The 10,198-nt window shown below is 43.1% G+C and overlaps 1 protein-coding gene across 1 annotated transcript; it reads right to left on the reverse strand.

The window, feature by feature from the left end:
• Positions 1–6,444: 6,444 nt before the first annotated feature.
• On the reverse strand, positions 6,445–8,989 carry LOC147881637 (AAA-type ATPase family protein). The gene has a single exon (XM_087401840.1). The coding sequence runs from the start codon at positions 8,826–8,828 to the stop codon at positions 6,540–6,542; it is 2,289 nt and encodes a 762-aa protein (XP_087257966.1). The 5' UTR covers positions 8,829–8,989; the 3' UTR covers positions 6,445–6,539.
• Positions 8,990–10,198: the final 1,209 nt, after the last annotated feature.

Below are 10,198 nucleotides of genomic sequence, written 5' to 3' on the forward strand. Positions count from 1 at the left end.
TGCTACGTTGCATCTAAGAAAGGATAATTTAATGTGGTGGTCATTGTTACAAACAAGAAATGAGCCTAGTATCCTTAAGTGAGCTAAGTTTGTGGAATAGCTAAAAGCCAGTTTTATGCCACCAAAGCATGGCAAGACTTAACCTTCCATTAGGAGCTTCAGCAATACAACAATATGACTATGAGAGTATTGTTGAATCTACATCTAGGTTTTGGAAACTCTCCTTGGAGTTACCAAGAAAGATTGAGGAAGATAGACCCAACAGACCTAAAACCCAACATGAGGTTAACAGGTATGATGTTGAAATGTTCAACCCAAACATTCTTAGAGAATTTCACTAAACTAGCTAAAATAATGTTGAATCCTCATCAAGCCTTCAATAAGGATGGTGGGTTAACTTCAAAGACCAGTAGTATACCAACCTTTAGGAAACCTAATCAGTTCAAGAACAATAAGGGAAAGGGAAAGTCTTTTGTACAAATGTCAATAACTAAACCTATGTATAGGATTGGTGCCATTTCCTTCTATTGATTGATGACGAAAAGAAAATATTGATTTAGAAAAGAAAATTATTTAGATGTAAGAAACATAAGAGAGGGCATGTATGCCATAAATATCCTATTTTCAGATCTATTGGTACTGCATTATCCCTTTGTCTATGTTATTCCAGTGTTCTTTTCTAACATCCTGTGAGGCATTGTTCTATAGTACTTGTTGCAATGCTTTGTTCCTTGTCTTAGTTTGATTTGTCCTGTCTGTTTCCCTTGGGGCATCTCCTAGCCCTAGTAATGGCTTTGTATTCTTCCATCTTCTAACTACCAAAGCTTGAACATTTCTTTGATTGTGTTGATTGTTGTAGCTGTACTCCTTATGGATGGGCTCTAGATAGTAGACCATATGTACTCCTGGAGGAGGTTGTTGCTCATGATTTTGATTGTTTTGCCACGATAAATTCAGTCAAATGGAAAGCTAAGGCATCCATGCATTGAGAGGGTGAGGCTTCTATGTTCTCACCCCAAAAATCCACTGTGATTATTGGATGTTGTCCAACCAACACCTTTGGACCTCATGAACCTTGTCATGAGGTTTTGTGAATGGACAAGGACTAGTTGTACCCCTAGATGATGCATGTAATTATGACTAAGTGAGTGACAGGTTGATGGAATTACTCCATCTTAGAGCACAACCTATCAAAAATATGTCACTATCAAGAGATTTATAAGTCTTAGTGAACACAAAACATCCATAGCATGAAGTGTCCATTCCATATAAAAAGGTGTAGAGGTCAGAGGGATTTCTTAGTAGCTCCTTTAAGGATGTTGATATGATTGTAGGTAAACCGAGGTGGTATGATTTCAATCTTGCTATACATGCATGTACTCATCATTACTTCTTTGTACACAAGGATGAGAAAATACAGATCATTGGGGATCAAGACGTGCATTCAATTCCATAAATCACTCCTACTCAAGCAAAAGATTGATAAAAAGAGTAATCTCATGAAGATAATAGCTAAAAGGATCTTCATATTTTAAAAGAAGATCAAGGAATACACAAGTTGCTTAGATCTTCGGAGTATCAATTTAAGGATGAATATTATGGAAATGGAGGAGGTAGAAAAGTGGATTGATGATCTATTGCAGAAAGGCTTGGTTCTAGGAGCTTCTCCTCCATGGAGAGCTCCTTATAGGATGAACAGTATAGGAATGGAGAACGTAGAAAAGTAGATTGATGGTCATCCTTATAAGATGAACAGTATAGAAATGGAGGACGTAGAAAAGTAGATTGATGGTCATCCTTATATGATGAATTGTATAGAAATGGAGGACATAGAAAAGTAGATCGATGGTCTATTAAAGAAAGGACTAATTTGACCAAGGAGTTCTCCATTTGGAGCACTTATATTATTAGTCAAAAAGAAGGATGGATCTTATTGTATGTGTATAGATTATCGAGTTTTGAATAAGGTTGCAATTAAGGACCGGTATCCTATTCCAAGAGTGGATGATTTATTAGATGTTCTTAAGGGTGCTAAGGTATCATCAACTGTGGATGATAGTAGGAGATGAACATAAGAATAGTTTTTGCACTCTTATTGGACATTATGAATTTTTGGTTATGCTTTTTGCCTGCTAATGCTCCAACTACTTTTAGTATGTTGATACAAAAGGTTTTGTGACCCTATTTCGCAAATTGTGTCATAGTCTTCTTTGACGACATTCTAGTTTTAAGCCAGAACAAAGAGGAATATAAGAATCACTTTGCTAAGGAAATGGATCTCAATTGTTCTTAAATACAAAGAAGAGTGAGCTCGGCAAGATAGACATAGAGTATTTGGGATAGTGTTTGATTGCTGAGGGAATTCGGTTAGATCCCAAAAGGTCAAGCCCATACCAATGTCCAAAAACATAGCTGAGTTGAGATCCTTTGTAGGGATGTGTAGTTATTATTGCAAATTCATTAAGAATTTGCATGACTTGCCTCCCCATTAACAGATTTGTTAAAGACATTCCTTGTACGAATGGGGACACGAGAGGTTCATCAAGGAGCTTTCGAAGACCTTAAGAAAACATTGGTAATTGCACCAATGTTAACGCTCCCTCATGATATGGACAAGGAGTTCTTTGCTGTATGCACGGAGGTTAGTGATATCTCCATTGGAGCAACGTTGATGCATGGAGGTCATCCCATTTCTTATGAGAGTAGAAAGCTTCAAGGGGCTGAGCTGAAATATATATGAGAAGGGGTTATTAGCAGTTCAACATGCTTTGAAATTATGGAAGCATTTTTATATGGTTCTTCTTTCAAGATTAAGGCTGCCCATCAAAGTATCAAGCAGTTATTCTCTCAACCTATTGTCTCTTCAAGATATATCAAATGGGCTAAATATATTCAGTCATTTGGTCAACCAAATATTGAATATTAGCTAGGGAAGGAGAATTTAGTAGCCAATGCTTTAAGATGACGGCCCCAAGCTAATCACATCTTTGTGATTAAGGAGAAGATATTAGGAGCAGCAATGGTTAGATGAGGACTTCATTGAAATTTGTGGAAGGATCTGGAGTTAGAGTCATGCTTCATCATGGATGGATATCTATTGTTTAGGCGTACAATGCATGTATCCAAAGCACTTGGGCATCTAGTCATGAGTGAGTTACATGTGAGTCCATATGCTAGAGATAGAGGCATTAGAGGAACCATTGATGATAAAGGTACTTCCATTGGGCCTCAACTTCACAATGAATTTTTAGCCTTCATTCAACAATGTGATGTATGTCAGTGCAATAAATTTGACACAAGCAAGACTGATGGAGTTTTGCAACCTTTACCTATTCCCTCTGAAAGCTGGGAACATATTTGTGTTAAGATTCCCCAAGGTGAAAGCCAATTTAGGAACATATTTGTGTTTGGATTCCCAAAGGTTGGTCAAATAGGCTTAGTAAGCAAGCCAATTTTATTCCCTGTAAAAATAAGTTATATGCTCCTCAAGCAGCAAGCTATCTGTTAGGAAAATCTTTAGGTTACATGGGTTGCCAATATGTATTGCTTCTAATAATGATGGCCAGCCTTATTTGGAAACCTTGGAGCCAAACTGCAATTTGCTATAGCCTTCTATCCTCAAATAGATGGTCGAAGTGAAATGGCCCTTGCTTCAAGCTTATGTACATGACCAACCTAGAAGATGCCCATATATCTTACTCACACTAGAGTTTGTTTATAACGATACTATACGTACTTTCGCCAATTCAAAATTATATGCAACCAATCTTTACCTACTCCAATAACACATTTGGGGTAGAGAATTTTTGCTACTAGCCAATTTGATGAGGATACATTATAGGTTATTGAGCAAGTAAAAGAACATATCAAGAAGGCCTAGGTTCAACAATCCAAGGCAACCAATAAGAAGAGGAAAAAAGTTTATTATAATGGTTGAAGATTGACAAAAGAAGGATCCAATCCGTGAATGGGAGTACCAAACATGTCAAGCTAGCACCAAATTATTATGGTCCATTTCAGCTTTTAGTAGTATTGTATCAAGAAAAGGGATCTCGAGCATATGAATTGAGATTACAAAATCATTGGCACACGAAGAATGTGAGCAATTTGAAGAGATATCGCGGTGATACTTCTATATTTTTTGGACATTCGGCATGAAGAAGAACCCGAACTTGAAGATGGGATTGAAGTTCTTATTCCAAATTGATTGTGTACCATCAAGAGAAGAGTATCTGTGGAAACAAGAAATATATGTATGTGTTGAAGTTTAAAAACCAACCAGCCGCTGATGCACAATGGACTGAAGAAGAGTTCTCTAAAGATTTTCCCCAGATACTTGCAAATTATAAAGAGGCAATGCACATGTAAAAATAAAAAGAGAAAGTGTACGCAAGAGAAAGAGGCAAGAGAGATTTCAAAACAGGAGCTTCCACTCCTCCAAGAAGAATGGAGTGTCATGATAAGGGACATGATTATTTCGTTAATTAATAGACATTAGAACATTATTACCTTATGCACCAATTTGGTGGTGCAACATATGTGTATTTATGATCGAGATTGTTTGGTGGCAGATCATCTGAGTAGATAAGGCCCGTTGCACTAGAGCCACTTCTTTACACAGCACCAAATTTGAACATGTAACACTTCTTTAATCATTGAAATAAACCGAGTCATGCATTAGGCACCTAGTGGGGGTAGCCACAATAGAGTGAACTTTTATACAGTCCAAGGACTTAAGGGTTAGAACCTTAGTCATTTGATTGGGCTAAGTGTATGCAAATTGAGTAAATGGAGTGGTGCGAAGAGGAATGAGCCTCTTCATGTCTCACATTCACTTCACACACACGTTGAATGTGTGCTTGAGCAAGAGTCAACTTGTTTGCTGCATAACATTTGATAACAAACAGCATTCTGAAGCATTCGCGAAATTGAGAGCTTTGCATTTCGCAACCACAATCAATATGGACAATAAGAGCATGAGGCCTCATCGTTGTACATGATCCATAGTGCCCATTGCAAGGATCCCATTAAGGATAGCATCGATGCCTAAACAATCAAAGATCAACAAGGACCAATCCTCATCCCCTGCTCTGCAAAAAGAAAACACCCAGGTTCAAGGAGATAAGTGCAAGGGGAGGAAGACTCCAAATGAGGCCGTAAGGAAAGGTCAAGTGGCAACGGACAGAAGGGAGGAACAAATGAAGACACCGAAAAAAGGCATTCACAAAACCAGACCTAAGGGGTAAGGGGTCATCTCCAAGGCTGCCTCACCCTTCCTACCCGTCATTGACCTATTCCCTCCTCTATTGCAACCCCGTACCCTTGATTTGGCCAAGGGCAGTCCATGTGTTCCATCAAATCCATGCTGATACTCAGAAAATAAAGCCCATACCGGGAGACGTACTAGTAATTGGGAAAAGAAACCCATAAAGGGCATTCTTAAGAAGTGAAAATGCAGGTGTCCGACGGAAGACAGGCAGACCTTGGACTACTTTGGAAGAAGAAGCTCTTCCACGAACTTAGATTCTCCACCGCACAAATCCCAAGTAGACTACCCTGGCGGCAACGTCTGGAAAAAAAAGTCCTGAGATACTCTCTACACGATGTATTGCTGATATTCTTTCCAGGGTGCTCCCGATATCCAGAAGCTACCAGATTTCATTTGGTCAACGCCCTTCCCTAGTTTTGCTTTTACGCGCTTCGACCGCCCACTAGTCATTCCTATGGCAACATTTTCTGTAAGGTTCTGCCCAAAAAAAAAACATCACCTGTAAGGGACAACAAATACCGCAAATGGTTGAAAATTCTATATCTACTTTTTGGGCACATGCCAACGCAACTCCATACCACAGCAGAGCACTTGCAGTGTTCTGAAGCCCTGTATGCCATGTCCAGACCATCTGCATAAATCCTGCTAGAACAGAACATAAAGCTTGTAGCCTTGCACGTCATGTTCAGACTGGTTGCCTCTCAGCCCTGCAAAAGTCTTGTCAAGCATCCTGCACAACGTTCTGAACCCAGGCAACACATCCAAAGTATTCCCAGTCAAAGGTCTGCTGCAGGATACAGAAGCCTGAACCTTTTGCAGGAGATTGGTAAAGGCACAAGGACTCATGTTGATAGTAAATATATACACAAGCAATCTATCTTCTTGCCTGTTCTCTTCATTTAATCACAAACATGCTGTGACTACGTATGATCATCAAACGTCGTGATTGTATAACTGTTGAATGACATAAGTATGCTCCATTGTTGCTCTCTTACCTAGGGCGATTTGTAAGTCTCAGTTTCAGGACAGTTCCAGTCCCTTTACATGGGTACACATTTTTTTCATGAAAATTAAGAGATTTTCAAAGATTATAGAAGCCTTGCATGTCTCCATCATACAATTTCAATCTTAAGACAAACACAAGACAGACAAGATGACAAAAAGTGGCTCGCAGCTTATGATTCATATCAATTAAGGTGACTTCCAAAACTTAGATATTACAATTTATAATCATACATAAAATGGCGCTATTGCCTGCCATTTTCATACACTAAGGCCACTTCAAAAACTTGTGGCCTCGTAGTGACGGGGGGAGGTACTCTTGCTCAACTGGCCCCTCATAATTGGGTGGGTAAATGTAGCCTTTACCATAACCCAACTGTTTCATTAAACCAGTAGGTGCATTCCTCAAATGTAAAGGAACAGGTTCATTTTGTCCTGTCTCTTTCACGATTTGCTGGGCAGCTTCGATGGCCTGGTATACTGCCACCGATTTTGGGGCTAGGGATAGATAAGCTACACACTGGGCTAAATGAACATTGCACTCAGGCATTCCCAAGAAGTGGCAAGCTTGATAGCAAGCCACTGCCTGCGTGAGAGCGTGAGGGTCTGCCAATCCCACATCCTCACTGGCAAACCTGATAAGTCTGCGTGCTACATACAGGGGTCCCTCTCCTCCTTCGAGCATTCTGGCGAGCCAGTATAAGGCAGCATCAGGATTACCACCTCGCATGGACTTGTGAAGAGCACTAATCACGTTGTAATGCTCCTCTCCTGTCTTATCATAGAGCAGATGGGATCGTTGCAGTGCCTCTGCAACGTCCACATAACTTACCAGTATTTCCCCATCCTCCTCAACCAGACCAGTGTGCTCAGCACTTTCATCTACATCTCTTGGATCTACAGCCACATTAGAACTCTTCATCCCAGGGTCTAATGGACTGGTTCCTTCTCCTGCTTTAGCAGCTAAGTCATCTCCCACAGCTTCGTTTTCTTTACTCAAGTTGTACGAAGTCACCTGCCTACCACCCACAAACCTTTTGAAAGGCCGTTTGTATTCCTCTTGAGATGGATCGAGGCTCTCCTTCAGTGCTGATAGTTTTAACGGCAGCTCACGTTTCACAGTAGTAACAACTGACTTGGATCGCTCTTTTACAGAGACAGGATTTCCCTTCCAGGCCTCGTTCCGCTCTGCCGTTACGTGTGGAGAAGCATCCTGAGACTGTTTACTCCGCAGTTTCGCTCTTGAAGCTGCAGCTGCAACAGCCACTTCCAAAGCATTCAAGGCCACTCTGGCATCCCCATCAGCTGCGCCCGCAAGAAACTGAAGAGCCTCGTCCTCGGCCTTTATTCGCTTGACAATAGGATCATCGACAAAAGAGGCCAGCACTCCCCGCTCCGTGTTGGAAAGAGCCCGCTCCAACAGCTTTTTTATACTCTCTGGCTGCAGTTTGTTTAGAGTAAGAACTCTGCATCTCGAAAGTAACGCACCGTTCACCTCAAACGAAGGATTCTCTGTAGTGGCTCCAATAAAGACGACGTGCCCTGCTTCAACCGAAGGAAGAAAAGCGTCCTGCTGAGCCTTATTGAATCTGTGCACCTCATCCACGAAAAAGAGAGTCCGCTGCCCCATTTTCCTCTGGCGCTTCGCCTCCTCTAAAATCTCACGAACCTCCTTAACCCCGCTGGTCACTGCCGAAGCAGTCACAAACCGGTAAGAAACAGAGCGCGCGATAGCTCTAGCAAGAGATGTCTTCCCTGTACCCGGAGGCCCCCAGAAAATCACTGAAGGTACAGTGTCGCTTTGAAGAACCGAGCGCAAAATGCAACCCGGACCTAGCAGATGGTCTTGCCCCACGATCTCATCGATCGTAAAAGGGCGCATTCTCTCCGCCAAAGGCACCTTGCTGCCCTTCCGAGGTGCAGGCGATCGCGCCAAAGCACCTGCGACGGGCGCTTTTGTTGGAGGTGGATGATCCGTCTCCTCCTCCACTCTCTGTCGCTTGAACGAGGGTTCCATGGATGCACCTGCAGAAGGGAGAAACGGATTGAGACGCCGTCCAAGCACCGGATCTCCAGCGTCGCCGCACTGTTCAGTGACAGCCACGGAAGAGCCACCGAGCAGGCTGCGCTTCTCGCCGTCCGCTTTTGCCAATCCACAAGCCTTGCCCTCCTCCTGCGCATTGCCCGCCAGCCCGAAATCGCTCCCAGCTTTGCAATCGGAAGGAGGGATCACGAGGGAAGACGAACCGTCCCGCAGGGGAAGGGGGACGAGATCTTTGGAATCTTTGATGAGGAATTTGGAGTCGGAGGCATCGCTGGGGGTGGGAGGAGGAGGAGGGAGGGAGGAAGGGAAGCGAAGGGGACGGGAGGGGAAGAAGCGATCGACGCGAGGCTGAGGCGATTGGTGGTGGGATTTGGCGGAGGAGTGAGCATCAGAAGGGGAGTGGCGATGGCTGAGAAGCCATTCAGTGGCTTTGAGGGTGGATTTGCCGCCGGTGGCAGCAAGAGCTTGAGAGGCGAGTTCCTGAGGGAAGCCCATGCTCAGAAGCTGCTCCATGGAAGCTCCAACAAGCACCAAACTCAACTAGAAGGAGAAGAAGAAGAAGAAGAAGATCAACTCTCAAACTGTTCCTTATAGATCATCTCTGCCGTATGGACGGACATTGGATGTGCTTTGTGTCCTATCTCCTCTTCTTCTTCTTCTTCTTTGTCACCGCTTGGCCCTCTTCATTGTTTGCCTCCATTTTCATCCCTTCAATCCCTTTCAAGTGCTCCACTCGTACCACCAACCTGTCCTTTGAAATAATATCAATCTATCTCAAGAATCCAAGCTAATCTATCTTTGAACCTAATTGACTTGAGTTTTAGATCATGATCATTCTTAGGATTCATCCACCTTAGATTAATGTTGTCATTAGAGTAGATTAGGGTCCATAGGAGAGCTCGGTCCATGCGCTTTAACATGATTAGATGTAGATTTTTGATTGAGAGTTCTCTTCTACCTGGAGAAATTTTTGTCATGCATTAGAAATTTTCGTTCATATTTCTCGAGAGTTTCATGAGTGATTCCTTTGTGAAAAAGGGTGAGTTCTTCTTCTCTTCCGAAGAGAGAGATAGATAGAGATCTTGTTACGAAGAGAGAAGTTCTTTGTAATGTTTATTCTAAGGTTCATTTTGAGTGAACGAGAGAGATCCCTTGTGAGACAGAGATCTTCTCTCCTCATATTCTGAGAGGAGAGATGGGCAACAACAGCTGCAACAACTATCTACCCCTCAGCAAGCAAAGTCCTCAAGCGACCAGCCTCTACAACGAGTCATCCTCGACATACTCCAAGTCTCTTCAAGCCTCACAAGCGAAGGGACGACCTCCTTCTGAGCCTCCAACCCACAAGCGGACCAACACCTCCTCTAAAGCCTTGGAGCGGCTAGGCTTAGCGGCTAGGTGACCTTAGAGCGGCTGACTCTAAGCACAGTAGCACCTACAGCAACGAAGCCAACCAATACGCAAGCTCCAACGAGCAATCCAAAGCACAACAACGAACGCTACAGCGACCTCCTACAAGTCGCCTCCACCTTTGAGGACTAGTAAGCCTTTTGCATCCCGGCGGCTCCTACATCTCTGCCATCAAACAAGCTCCAAAGAGTGCCATCCAACGCTTACCTAACCAGCAATAGCCTGCATGCTCCAATATAAGGCCAGCTGCATTAAGGCAGTCCACACGGAGCTCATAGCTCTTCATGGCCTTCTATGCCTCTAACGCGCCGACGGCTCCATCTCTTGCTCCAGCTTCATCGACGAGTTGCTCCTACGACTGTGCCATTGCCTCCAACTCTAAAACCTCTCCATAGCGCTCGTCATAGTCTCCTGTGCCCTCACACAAAACGACCACAAGTTGCAGCCACACGACACCGCCACGCCATCTCAAT

The sequence above is a fragment of the Dipteris shenzhenensis genome, chromosome 30, assembly GCF_047967505.1.
Source record: "Dipteris shenzhenensis isolate YYH24624 ecotype China chromosome 30, Dip_SZ_1.0, whole genome shotgun sequence".
Lineage (NCBI taxonomy): Eukaryota > Viridiplantae > Streptophyta > Polypodiopsida > Gleicheniales > Dipteridaceae > Dipteris > Dipteris shenzhenensis.